We start from the raw sequence: 14,419 nt of genomic DNA, 5'->3' as shown, positions 1-14,419 counted from the left end.
TTCCAGAAACTGTTTCATCCTTACCCATCGGTTATTCTCGACTCTGCTAAAAAGTCCTAAAGAAGAAGGAAAGGGCAGAATGATGGAGCCGCCTCGTGGCCCTGACTTTGTGGTCTTTCGGTGCCCACTGTTTTGCCCAAAGCATCCCATGGTCTTCCGAAGGGCACACCGGGTCTGGAGATCTCACTCTGCCACCTTTGCAATCTCGTCAGCTGGTTTGTTTCATGAACAGAGTTGAGATTTCAGAAGTGTCTGTACGGCAAAGAAAAGCGCAGTGGTGGGGGGACGTTTCTCCACTCTCAGATGCATTCAGGGGTCCATGCGGGGAGTGCAGGGGGGACATGAGCATCCGAGTGAAGCCTCGGGCCATGCACCTTCAGTAGGGCTGCTGGTGTGCATTTCACACTCGAGCACTGAGAATTGGGTGGCGCTGATGGCAAGGAGCTGCGGCTCCTCCCTGGGGGCCCTGAGGAGTGAAGGGCGTCTCTGTGCCATCCGTGCAGCCACAATGGGACTGGCGCATTTTGCCAGCAGGGATGTGATGACGTTCTGCTGTCTTTTGGGCATTTGAACCTCCAACTTCCCTTGACAAGGTTTGTTAACAGATGGTGCAGATATGTAGGTCACTGAAACTAATAACGTGAAAATGAAAAAAATCCACTGGGTTGGTCACTCTAATTGGTATTGATTCATCTAAAAATGAAAACATTTTGAACACTTTGAACGTTCATCTCTTCAACAAACCTGCGAGATGTCAAAGGGTCCACGATAGGAACCAGAAGTTGCCACAAGCTGGGACCAGGTGAGATGTCTCTAGGCTGGAGCCTAGGGGAGACGTCTCTGAGTTGAAACCTGGGGAGACATCTCTGAGCTAGGAACCGAGGAAGACGTCTCTGAGTTGCAGCCTGGAGGAGACAGACGTCTCTGAACTGGAGTTTAGGGGAGACATCTCTGCGCTAGAACACAGTGCCCAAACACTCCTGCATGCCGGCAGTCTCCACAGGGAGGCACGGAGATGTCTCTGAGCTGGAGGCTGAGGAGATGTCTCTGAGTTGGAGCCTGGGGAGATGTCTCTGAGCTGGAGCCTGGGGAGATGTCTTTGAACTGAAAACCGGGGGAGATGTCTCTGAGCTGGAGCCTGGGGGAGATGTCTCTGAGCTGGAGGCTGCGGAGATGTCTCTGAGCTGGAGCCTGTGGAGACGTCTCTGAGCTGGAACCTGGGGAGATGTCTCTGAACTGAAAACTGGGGGAGATGTCTCTGAGCTGGAGCCTGGGGGAGTTGTCTCTGAGCTGGAGCCTGCGGAGACGTCTCTGAGCTGGAGCCTGGGGAGATGTCTCTGAGCTGGAGCCTGGGGGAGATGTCTCTGAACTGGAGCCTGCGGAGTCGTCTCTGAGCTGGAGCCTGGGGAGATGTCTCTGAACTGAAAACTGGGGGAGATGTCTCTGAGCTGGAGCCTGGGGAGAGGTCTCTGAGCTGGAGCCTGCGGAGATGTCTCTGAGCTGGAGCCTGGGGAGATGTCTCTGAACTGAAAACTGGGGGAGATGTCTCTGAGCTGGAGCCTGTGGAGACGTCTCTGAGCTGGAACCTGGGGAGATGTCTCTGAACTGAAAACTGGGGGAGATGTCTCTGAGCTGGAGCCTGGGGGAGGTGTCTCTGAGCTGGAGCCTGCGGAGACGTCTCTGAGCTGGAGCCTGGGGAGATGTCTCTGAGCTGGAGCCTGCGGAGATGTCTCTGAGCTGGAGCCTGTGGAGATGTCTCTGAGCTGGAGCCTGGGGAGATGTCTCTGAACTGAAAACTGGGGGAGATGTCTCTGAGCTGGAGCCTGGGGAGATGTCTCTGAACTGAAAACTGGGGGAGATGTCTCTGAGCTGGAGCCTGGGAGACGGTTCTGAGCTCCTGAATCAGAGTGTGCTCTAGGTACGCAGTGGAAGAGACATCAGCCACGCCCCAGGATGACGGCCCTTGCAGGCCAGGACAGCAGGGAGTCAAACGTAGTTCCTGCTAAGTTTGAGCTCTAAATTAAATTTCTGACAAGGCTGTTTGTCACTGTCCTCTCCCTTGCAGGTCCGTGGATGATCTGGAATGATGAGGAACACACGGCTCCACGAGGGCCCCGCGCACGGCGGCATGGCTGTGTGTTCTTCTGCTGGGCCGAAATGAAGCTGGGCGCTGGGTCACCAGGGTCGCTCCTGAAGACGTGGACTCCTGAGCCCTCCAGAAAAAATCGGACTACAGCGCTCAAACACCCCTTCACGCCAGCAGGGGCACTGGGGGAGAGGTCTCTCTGCAGGGAGGCGCCGAGGGGCACAGGGAGAGCCCGGCCAACGCTCGACTTCACTCTGGGCGGGCCAGCCCCCTCTCCAAAGACCCCTGCAGCTGTGAGGGTCCCTGGGCACACGGCTCCACAATGCAGCTCCCTGAGCGGAGGACAAAGGACCACAGGCCTCTGCCACAGTGGAGGCGCAAATGTGGTCTCTTGGGTGTGCTGGCAGCGCGGTATGCCAAGGGTGCTGACTGGCTCTGGGGCTGCCCAGCTGGCCAGTGGAGCTTAGAGCGAGGAAGGCTGTGTGTCAGAGCCGGAGCTGTAATCTGCATGGTGACTGTAGCTCAGTCTCGCCTCAGCCTCCTTCAGCCTTCCCCTGCCAGCTGAGTGCAGCCAGCCCCAGAACATCCAGTCCCACTAAGGGTCACCCCCAGTCTCCAGGCCTGACCCATGCAGACATAGGCCACCCACAACTGCCCGGCTGCAGGCACAGCCTGGAGACCCTCCGGCTGCTACAGGCCCAGTGCCCCGAGGGCAGTGCCGGGCTTCTTCACCCCATTTCCAGCCTTCCTATGCCAGCTGTGGCCGTGATCCTCAGTGGTCAGCACCACGGAATGTGCCGCCCCCAAATATTCTCTATAAAACTGTCACACGAATGCTAATGTTAGGAGCCGTGTGGAAACTCAGAGCTGGCCAGAGCACCAAGTGAGGACCCCAGCCACGGGCAATGCCCTTCCTCCTCCCGGGAAGCTCCTGCCCTCAGCACTTCCCACTGCCAACACAGGACTCGCTGTGCCCCAGAACCGCTGTGCTGATGTCCCCGCAAAGAAAGCACTCAGACAGAGCAGGCCCAGACACCCTGGAGAGCACAGAGGACACAGCTCTGGCGGGTCCGCACTGTGCACAGGCAGGTGAGGGGCAGGCAGGGCTCCAGGGCTCCCTACGGTCCTCACAGAGCAGCGGGCCTCTGCTGACCCTGGAACCTGGGAATGGGACCGTATTTGGACAAAGGTTTTTCAGAGGTAATTCATTAAGGATCTCAAGATGAGAGCATCCTGGATCACCCAATGACTGGTCCTTATAAGAGACACATGGAAGAGAGACATGCAGAGGAAGCCAGGCCACTCGGCCACTGAGGCAGAGGCAGAGCCATGTGGCCACAGCCCAGAATCGCCTGCAGCCCCCAGAAGTGGGAAGAGGCAGGAAGGGGACCCCGACGGCCTTTGGAGAGAGCGGGGCCTACACACGCCTTGATTTTGAACACCTGGTCCCCAAAGGTGAGAGGATGAATCTCTGCTGCACTGAGCACCCGGCCTTGGTGAGGTCCCAGCTGCACCAGGGCTCAGGCCCCTGGATTCACCGCACAGCCCCGGCGCACAGGCAGCCCCGCCGACCTGCTCCCCACGACTTCCATAATTGCCGTCTGATAAAGGGATCCACCCTTGCCAAGGAGACCTGGAGCAAGCACCGTAGCCTGTTATGATAGTGAGGGCACTCAGGCGCCAATAAAAATGAAAACTACCACAATGAAAGTTACACAAGAAACCACAACAAACAAAGTGGGACGCAAGGCCGACGTGCTGGCTGCGGGGGTTTCCATCACTCCCAGACATGCGGGGGGTGGGGGTGGGGAGCCTCACTCCAGGTAGGTGGGTCTCCTTCCCAGCAGTGCGGGCGGTGGGGGGTCCCTCAATCCCAGGAGGGAGGTCTCACTCCCAGCAGTGCAGGGGAAGGGTCCCTCACTCCCAGCAGGAGGGGAATCTCTTATTCCCAGTGAGAGGTGGGGGACCTCTCATTCCCAGTGGGGTTGGGGGGCCCCTCATTCCAGCAGGAGGGGAATCTCTTATTCCCAGCAGGTGGGGGGATCGCTCGTTAGCAGGGCGGGGGGTCCCTCACTCCCAGCAGGGGGTCTCACTCACTTCCCCAGATCGGGATGTCTCTGCTCTCTGCCTTCATCACGATGGAGGACATGGTCATGGTCACCGGGATGGCGTCGAAGTAGGACGAGTGTGGAGCGAGCGTGAGGATGGCCGCCTCGGTGGGCAGCGCCTGCCGCCCCTTCACGGCCACCCAGTGGAAGCCACCGGCAAACCACATGGTGCGCATGATGGCCTTCAGCAGGAAGTCCACGACCCTGCAAAAGAGGGCGCTGGGTCACACGGGCACGGGTCTGTGGTCCCAGAGGCTGCGTGAAGTACGTGGCAGTCCCATGGGTGGGCCCTCCAGGGTGCAGTCCAGGCCACGGGCTTCCTGCGGTCGCTGCTGTTGAGACATCCGCTTAAGGGAAGAAAAGACACCGCGCCTTCCCACCCTCCGCCTGTGTCCTCGCCAGCCGCACCCTCACCGACGAAGGAGACCCCGGGCCCCGTGTGGAGGTCACGGCCACGTGACAGGCAGTGACTCCTGAACACAGACAGCACAAACTCCAGGCCAGAAGTCCTCGGGACCTTGAGGTTAGCAGCTTACTTATCAGCATCCTATGATCTGAAATGGGAAAACATGAAAACATCCAAGATGCACATTGACACGTGGAGGGGGCCCGGAGCTGCGAGCAGAGCCCAGACCAGCGTGTGAACTTCCCCATCTCATCTCCACGAGAAGCCCGGGGTTCCCGCAACCAGGCGTGGTGATTCCAGTGAGCTGTTTCTGGAAGAAATTAGATGGCCAGTAAATTTGGAAAATAAAGTAAAAATCAGCCTCGTTAACTGAATTTGTGTACAGAATTTGAATCTTTAGAAAGAACATCTCTTTCTAAAATAGGTACAAATTTAGCCTTTTAAATGTGTGTATTCTCTTTCCTACGAGGCTGCAAATCAGGCTGTTATTCCACACATCACGGAACCGTCGTTTGGCAGATGGTGCGGGAGAGGCCACAGGCTGTGCACACCTCAGTCCGCAGAGAACAGGATCCGCCCTCCTTAGGAGCCACGTCTCACTAGGTCACTGGGTGAAACCGCAACAGGGAGAAACAAGAGCCTGGAGCCTTCCTGGACCGACATTCCCGCGGGATGTGGGATCCTCTCAGGAGACTTCCAGGACAGGGGCCCCCACGGACCTGAGCCGAGGCAGTCGCTGGAAGAGCACAGAGCCTCTCAGGGGCCGCCTCAGAGCGGCCTGTGTGTGCACAGATGGTAAACAATGTGCAGTTACACATGGAGACGCTGGGACCGACCCAGGACGCTGCTCTCCAGCGGGAGGTGGGAGCACGCAGGCCGCACTTCCTCACCACCTGCTCAGCTGAACATTTACAGATGGACTTTTCTGGCCAGGCACGGTGGCTCACACCTGTAATCCCAGGACTTTGGGAGGCCGAGGATGAATCACTTGAGGTCAGGAGTTCAAGATCAGCCTGGCCAACATGGTGAAACCCCGTCTCTACTAAAAATATAAAAACTAGCCAGGCATGGTGGTGCGTGCCTATAATCCCAGCTACTCAGGAGGCTGAGGCGGGAGAACAGCCTGAACCCAAGGGGCGGAGGTTGCAGTGAACCGAGATCAGACCACGGCACTCCAGCCTGGGCGACAGAGTGAGACTCCATGTCAACAAAACTAAATGAAACCAAAATAAAGATAAAATGTACTCTTCCATACGCAGGTTGTTTCCCACAGTGAAAACAAAAGCTGACAGACAGCAACTGATGCGTAAGATGGAAGAGACAAGGCAGAGGCAGGAGGAGTGAGGCCGGGGAGGAGGCTGTGGAGGAGGGAGGAGTGAGGCCGGGGAGGAGGCTGCGGAGGAGGGAGGAGTGAGGCCGGGGAGGAGGATGCGGGGGAGGGAAGAGTGAGGCCGGGGAGGAGGCTGCGGAGGAGGGAAGAGTGAGGCCGGGGAGGAGGCTGCGGAGGAGGGAGGAGTGAGGCCGGGGAGGAGGCTTCGGGGAGGGAGGAGTGAGGCCGGGGAGGAGGCTGCGGGGAGGGAGGAGTGAGGCCGGGGAGGAGGCTGCGGAGGAGGGAGGAGTGAGGCCGGGGAGGAGGCTTCGGGGAGGGAGGAGTGAGGCCGGGGAGGAGGCTGCGGGGGAGGGAGCAGTGAGGCTGCAGAAGCTGTGGGGAGCACAAGTGAGGCTGTGGAGGAGGCTGCGGAGGAGGCTGCGGAGGAGGCTGCAGAGGAGGGAAGAGTGAGGCCGGGGAGGAGGCTGCGGAGGAGGGAGGAGTGAGGCCGGGGAGGAGGCTGCGGAGGAGGGAGGAGTGAGGCCGGGGAGGAGGCTGCGGAGGAGGGAGGAGTGAGGTGGAAGAGGAGGCTGCAGAGGAGGCTGTGGTGGGCACAGGAGCTGGTCCCGGGCGGGCTCAGAGGCAGGAAAGAGGAGAGCAGGGAAAAGGGATCACATCCGGGGCCAACTCGGAGGAACACCCCCTCCAGCCCCAGACGGAAAAGCAGCCTCAGCTCTTCTCTAAAGACCTTGGAGGAATTTTACACCCAAACTATCCACATGGGAAAACCCAGGCTGCTGGTACAGATCGTGGTCTCGGAGAAGAGTTCTGCTTGCTGTGGGGTGGTGGACCCAGCACCCGCTCACCCCAAGGCAGAGGCAGGGAAAGCCCGAGGTGCTCAGGTGCCTGGGCAGCCTGTTCCCAGGGGAATGTGAATGGGGGATGGATCTATCTGCACACACAGCAGAGCGGGGATCTCCTTAGCACCCCTGGGAAATCCACTTCATCCTATCGTCCTCGCATGGATGACACCCACGAATCCTGGGATGTGTGAGCAGAGCGGCTGCATGGCAGAGAAGTGGAGCCCTGACTCCAAGAGACAGACAGAGTGGGCATCAGAAGATGGGCACAAAACATCCATCACGCTCGCCCGGAGTCAGGAAGAACAGGGTGCACTGAGGAGCATCAGAGAACAAAACCCTCTCAGAAACCAAGACTCTCACTGGGGACAAGCAACTCACGGGAAAGCCTGGAAAATGAGGGGGAGGAAATCTCCTGGAACAAGCAGGCAGGAAAGGAGGAGAGCTGCTGAGGTCTTCACCCCTAAAGACAGCCGGTGTGTGTGGGTGTGTGGGCGAGGAGGCTGCACATCTGAGTGTGAAGGGCATTCGCAGGCCACAGCTCTGCAGGTTCCAAAGGTTCTGCTGTGAGTCCAGGCAGGTGATGGAGCGGAGCCGGCCCTCGAGAGGACAGCTGCCTGAGTGCTGGCTACAGTGCCGGGGGAGGGGAGGGCAGGAAAGGGGCCGTGGGGCCACACCTGGGGGGTCTCAAGGAGCCAGCTCTGCAGCTCCACGTGGGCCTGCCTAGCAGCATCAGGGCCGGTCCCTGGGCGGCTGGTGGTAGAGCTGTGCTGGACTGCAGGCATGGAGGGGCAGCCCCAGGATGAGACACAGGTGGCAGGAGCTGCTGGCTTCCAGGAGACCAGAGAAAGTGGTTTGATGTTCAAGTTCAAGCTCCAACATCCAGGCCAATGTACGTGGAATACCTGGAGTCATCATGTGGATGGAATTCCCAAACTTGGGAACGGAAGTTCCGACACAGAGCATCCAGGAAAGGGTACCCGCCATCTGAACTGCCCAGTTGGCCCAGGGACAGCCCCTGGAGGGCCTGGCCCAGCTCAGGACTTGGCCCATGGTCAAGGATTCAGGGCCAGTTGGTTGGGTTTTGCAAAACGACGCTACAGTTTTTACAACACTGTGTTTTGAAAGTAACTTAAAATAGTGCCTTTTGCAAAACTGTGTCATTCTTTCACTGAAAACCTAACATTTTCATTTTAGGAAGGTTTGAATGACACTAACTTACATTCAGCAAAAACGCTTTAATTCAACATCAATCTACTGGAAACTGCAGAGCAGCGCAGAGCGTGAGTCAAGTCCCCCACTAACCGCGTCATTGTTATTCAGCTGTACGCTCTGAATCCGTTATTCCAAATCCAGCTTTTTCCTGATCCCTTGCGTCCCTAACTACGGGGCTTTTGTGACTAGAGTTCCCCTTGGGGAATTCAGAATTCAGGGTTTGTTCTCTCTTCTGTTTCCCTTCAAGTACCAAGCCAAGCCCAGGACTGTGCACCAAGGGAGCTTTCATCAGGGCTGCTGAAGGAGACACCAGGGCTCAGGGGTGGGGTCCAATGCTGTGCACACGTGCAGCTTGAGTACCGGCAAGCATCCGTGCAGACTTACGCACTGGCACCCACGTTCACCTGCACACACATGCACCTGCACACACATGTGCATTCACATGCATACACAGACATCGCTCTCATATATACGTGCACACACACTCACCTCCACACATTCACATGCACAGACATTGCTCTCATAGACACACTCATATACACATGCACATGCTCACCTGCACACACATGTGCATTCACACAGACATCGCTCTCATAAACTCATACGTGCACACACACCTGCACACAAATGTGCATTCACACAGACATTGCTCTCATACACTCATACATGCACACACACTCAACTGCACACACATGCGCATTCACACACACAGACATCACTCTCATACATTCAATACACACACGCACACACACCTGTAAATACGTGCGCATTCACACTCAGACATCACTCTCACTCATACACACATGAACACACATTCATCTGCACATACATGTGAACATTCACACAGACACCACTCTCATATACTCATACATACGTGCCACACACCTGTAAACGTGCACATTCACACACAGACATCACTCACTCATACATGCACACACATTCACCTGCACATACATGTGCACATTCACACACATACAGACATCACTCTCATACACTCACACATTCACACATTCACCTGCATAAACGTGTGCACATTCACATAGACATCACTTTCACATACATGCACATTCACCTGCACGTGTGCACATACACAGACTGCTCTCATACACGCATACACACATGCACACACATTCACCTGCACACACGTGCACATTCACACACAGACATCACTCATACTCACCTGCACACACGTGCATTCAGACATCACTCATATACACACGCACACACACCTCCACACATGTGCATTCACACACATAATCTCATTCATGCACACATGTACACACCTGCACAGACGTGCATTCACATGAACACAGACATCATTCATACACTCATATACACATGCACTCACTCCCCTGTACACCCATGTGCACATTCAGACACAGACATCACTCTCATAGACACACTCATACACAAATGTACACACATTCACCTGCACACACATGCACACATTAACACAAAGACATCATTCTAATACACACATGCACACATTCACATGCACACACACGCACACATTCACATGCATACAGATTATCATACACTTACACACACATGCACACATTCACCTGCACACACGTGCACACATTCACATGCACATAGACATTGCTCTCATACAGACACACATACATGCACACATTCACCTGCACACGCGTGCATTTCACACATACACAGCCACATTACATGCAGACACAGATATCGCCCTCATTCACACATGCACCCACACTCACCTTCACACATGTGCATTCACAAACATACCAGTCATATAGACACACTCATACACACATGCACACATACATGCACACACTCATACATATGTATGCACAAGCATCCATGCATATTCTTGCACAGGCTCACACACCTGCACACAAATGTGCACACATTCACATGCATACATAAATTGCTCTCAAACTCATACACATATATGCACACACACAAACATATGTACACACATATTCTCATACACATGTACACACATACATATGTAGACACCTATACACATGCACACTGGGACACATATACAAATACACAAATGTACACACAGACACATATACAAATACACACATACACAGACACAACACTCTCCTACACATGTACACACATGCTGTCATACTTGTACATATAGGCACACACGATACACACATCCACACACATATACATGCACCTGCATACATGTACATACATGTACACAGTACACACGTACATATTCTTACACATGAATTCTTGTGCCAGCTGCTCACACACACACACGCAACTACACACATATGCACATGTACCGACTCTGGAGCATGCACATACACACATGCATGCACACTCACATGTGCATATGTATACACGTACACGTGCACACTCTCTCACACACTCTCTCTGCACACATACACAGAATGATACACGGTGAGTCTCCACAGACCCAGAGGCCCACAGGTCTCATGAAGTGGAGGTGACAAAAATTCCGTGTCACTCTCATGGGACACTCGATGTGTGCATGAGACGTACACATGAAAGCATCTCTAAAGTCGGGCTGCTGGAATGAGAGTCCGCCATGGTCCATTTATCACGTGATGAAGCCAAGCAAATTATTCATCGACAAGAAAAGCCAGCAGGGTTAGCACTGGGAAATGGAAAACTGCCCCGAGCCATCTATTTTGAAAAAGTCAGAGTCTGCGCATGCGCGGGGCTCCCATCTCCCGAGACAGAGCAGAGGAGGCGGGGAGCTCGGCCCGACAAGGACACGGGGAGTGAAGGGAAAGGGCGCCAGCAAAGCCACGAAGCCGCCGCGGGCCACAGCGCCACATCCACCAGGCCACTGCAGCCTGCCGACACTAGGACCTCCGCTCTCTAGCTGCGGCTTCTCAACTCGGCAAAACTGAAAGCCCGACTCTGGCTTGGCCTTGATTTATTTTGCTTGGTTATATATTGGATACCCAATTCCTGTTTCACGGTTCAAACATTTGAAAAACAACCCTCAAGATAAAGCGTGTTCTTCAAAAAGAATTTTAAAAATTTAGAAAGGCAAAATGAAGAAGCAAAGCCAGTGATGATCCCACCGTCCCTAAATAACCCAGGCTGCCCTGGGTTGCCACCACCCAGCAAGCCACTTGACATCCACCCACTCAGCAGGGCACAGAGTGAGGGGCCCCCAACGTCCAGGCTGCCCCTGAACTACGACTGTGCCATGTCAGCACACAACAGCATGGCAAACCCAGGACCCTAAGCGGCCGTCTTTCCTGCACCTAACTGCGTGTCTGAGTGTGGCCCTGGGTATCCAGATGTTGGCTCCCTTAAGCTTCTTAGTGGTGAAAACTTTCTTGTACATACAGCCTATAGATCAGACAGCTTCCGGAGAAAGCAGGGGGCTGGGCACGCCCACTATACCTGCCAGGAGCCACACTGTGGATGCATCAGACTTGGCCACACGGCCTCTGTCCCGACCACTGGGCCTGGCTCCCCAGGAATGCTGCCCCGAACATCACTCAGGTGAGGGCTGTGCCCATACTCCAGTAAAACCGTACTTACAGGCAGGCACAGCAGCCTCCATTCACTACTAATACTCCTGTTTGTGAATAAAAGATCGAGGCAGCCCTCTCAGGATGGTGAGTGGTGTGAACAACACACTGAAGGGTGGTCAGTGCAGAGGTTACAGGACATGACTGACGACTTTTAAGACACTGAAAATATTTATGATATCTCAACATTTTCATTTGCTAATGGCAGATACTTTGAGTGAAAGCACAGCTTTAGGAATTTAAATGAAAGAAGAAAATATGGTGATAAAGTTTAATTTTTGTGGTCTGTTTGGGATCTTTGGTTTGGACGTATTTCCCATCACGTAGATGCGCTTTATCTACCATCCAGGCTTCAAAGCCAGGAAGCGTTCAGGTCCACAAAGCAAGGGAAAGACACGGGCCTGCGGGGTAGGGCCAGCGGGCAGCAGGCCCGGCCAACGTCCGCTGACATGCAGCCCTGGAGGGCGGCGGGGGACCCGAGCCTCCTGTCCAAAGGCAGGGCTGCGCCTGGCTCCAGCCAGTTGCTGGCCCTGGGGGGCAGGCCAGCTGGCTGGAGCTTCTGCTTTTCTAAGACTGGCCAGAAATGGGGATTTTGATGACAAGTCACTGGACCTTTATGATGAGGCAGGCTGTCCCCACTTAGTCCACTTTTAATCAGACCAGGTTGGCAGGAGATGCCCCGGCAGTCACCTGTCCTACAAGCAGCCCTTCCCCTCACTGCTGCTGCTCTTCCACCTGGAAGATAGCCCCTCCCAGGCCCACGGCACCCATACCAGGTCCAGATGCCTCTGCATGATGGCCACTAGATGGGGACCTCCCTAGGCAGGAGGCTTGTGCCACTGTGGTGCCCGTCGGTGCAGCCCAAGAGGCCGTCCGCTCACAGCCTGAGGGTCTAGGGGAGGCCACCATGGGCAGGGCCAGAGCATAGGGTCTGAGGCGGGAGGGGTGAGGGGGCTGGCAGTCACAAAGCCAGGAGAGGATGCCTGGAAGCCTGACTTCCATCAGCCACAGGGAGCCCCGGCAGGTTCTGGAGCAGAGAAGGCCCCGGTGTAGGGGGATGCCTACACTCAAGGATGTAAAACAGTGGCCACGCGGCCTGCAGAGCCCTGGAAAAGGAACGCTCAGGGCAGGACTATGGCGGAGGCGCGGAAGAGGGAGGCGGCAAAGTCCCCGCTGGGAGGGGGCAGCCCTGGTGGACGCTGGGCTCAGAAGGGAGGGACGGCTGGGCTAGGGCGGACAGACACAGCCCCACTGTGAGAACAGGTTCCCACTGTTTGGCCGAGTGACCCCACGAGCAAAGCACAGCACGGGCGCAACTTACTTCCTCCACAGGGCCAGGGGCTGCTCAGGTTCCTTCTCCGCAGAGCCCAGGGACGCAACAAGTGCCAGGGGCCAGGCCAGCAGCATCATGGCGGCGGCAACCAGGAGCCGGACCGGGAAGAGCGTCAGCGTCATGAGGGCCACCTGCAGACAGAGGGGGTGTTATTTAGAGAATCCACGCGGGACACCAGCCAGCTCCCCACCCGGCGGGACAGGGGGACAGCGTGCCCCGTGGAGTGGAGAGCTGGGGAGGGGCTGCAGCCGGCACACAGCTGACCGGCCCTGACCGAGGCTGGCTGACGCCCTCCATGCCCACTGCCAGCTTCTTGCCTCCTTACAGGAGCCGCCGTGCAAGTGCCTTGGGAACCACACAGTGGAGCTCCCTCCTACAAATTCAAGGGCCCCTCTGACTCATGGTGCATGCCCTCAGGCAGCTCTGTCCCGCAGGGTGAACTCCCAGCTCCCCAGGCCTCACTCAGCAGTTTCCCCGAAATAGTTTATGGACGTTAGAGTACACACGCCGGCCTAGGCAGTGCTGGTGACATGGGGAGGTAGCTGGCCTGGAGCTTGCAAGGTTGGCCCTCGGACCACAAAGATGGCAGAATTAAGGTGTGACTTTCCAGCCGGCACACAGCTGACCAGCACTGACCAAGTGGAAGCACCGTGGAAGACCCGCTGTAGGTGAGCGGACTGGCAGGAGGGAAGTGGCCTAGGACAGCATGGGGGGCTCAGGAAGGCCCCAGGCCAGGGCAGGCTGAGGCTACAGGATCCCAGGCAGCCCAGGGTCTAAGGATGGAGGTCCCTCTGGGAGGCGGGGGGACTCCGTGCAGAGGGGCTGGAGACTTTGGGTGAGGGGAGGCACCAGTCCTGTGGGGCCAGTTTTGTGCACAGAAGACAGAGAAAACTGAGACACAGAGGGCGGTGGGCTCCCCTTGCGGCATCCATCCCTAATTTCTGACGCCTGTCATGACAGCACTCCCACTGTTTCCTTGGTTTGCTCCTAGATTCTTCTGGGTTTTCAACTGAGACCAGCAGAGCCCAAGAGAAACTTAATGCCGGCCCCATGTGTAATTTTAAATTTTCGAGGGGCCACACTAAAAGGTAACGATTTAGTATACGGTTCATTTTGGCCAATATATCTGAAATATCATTTCAGCACATACTCAGCATAGAAGTGGCCCCTGGCTGGTGTGCATTTTCTCATGCTGTCTTGGATGTGCAGTGTGCATCTCACTGTCACGGCCCACGCCATCCGTGTCTCCACCCTGTCAGCGTCCAGTGGTCAGGCCAGCCTGTTGGGCGCAGATCTGAACAAGCTTTGCTTTGCGAGAGATGACGACCTCTAATGTCTCTCTCCTTCCCCCGCTCCCGGGGCTGCTCCTCACCCCGTCCGGGCCCCGCCTCAGCATCACGCTCACTGCACCCAGCAACCACAAACCTGTTATCCCGCCACTGGTGACGACTGTCACTGTTCAGCATCATGCTACCAGCACTCGGCAAACGCCCTTTACTGCTGGGAAACCTTCCCAGGCCTCGCCCTCCACAAGTTTTGTTTTGCTTTAAATCATGACTGGGGGCTGCTGAGCCTTTTCAGAGGTCTCTCCCACCTCTATGG

At 55.9% G+C, this 14,419-nt stretch overlaps 1 protein-coding gene across 5 annotated transcripts in view; it reads right to left on the bottom strand.

Annotated features, from left to right (window-relative positions):
* Positions 1-14,419, bottom strand: part of LPCAT1 (lysophosphatidylcholine acyltransferase 1) — a 66,417-nt gene that overhangs the window by 32,031 nt on the left and 19,967 nt on the right. For all 5 annotated transcript variants that reach the window (XM_074387453.1, XM_039464421.2, XM_039464440.2 and 2 more), the window contains exons 2-3: positions 12,806-12,948; positions 4,184-4,398 (exon numbers count right to left, since the gene is read on the bottom strand). In XM_074387453.1, coding sequence (XP_074243554.1) covers positions 4,184-4,398; positions 12,806-12,939 — 349 coding nt within the window. In that variant the 5' untranslated portion in view covers positions 12,940-12,948. The remainder of the gene's footprint in view (positions 1-4,183; positions 4,399-12,805; positions 12,949-14,419) is intronic.

Source organism: Saimiri boliviensis, chromosome 1 (genome assembly GCF_048565385.1).
Source record: "Saimiri boliviensis isolate mSaiBol1 chromosome 1, mSaiBol1.pri, whole genome shotgun sequence".
Lineage (NCBI taxonomy): Eukaryota > Metazoa > Chordata > Mammalia > Primates > Cebidae > Saimiri > Saimiri boliviensis.
Note: the sequence above shows the minus strand (reverse complement) of the source record. Positions and strands in the feature narration are given on the sequence as shown.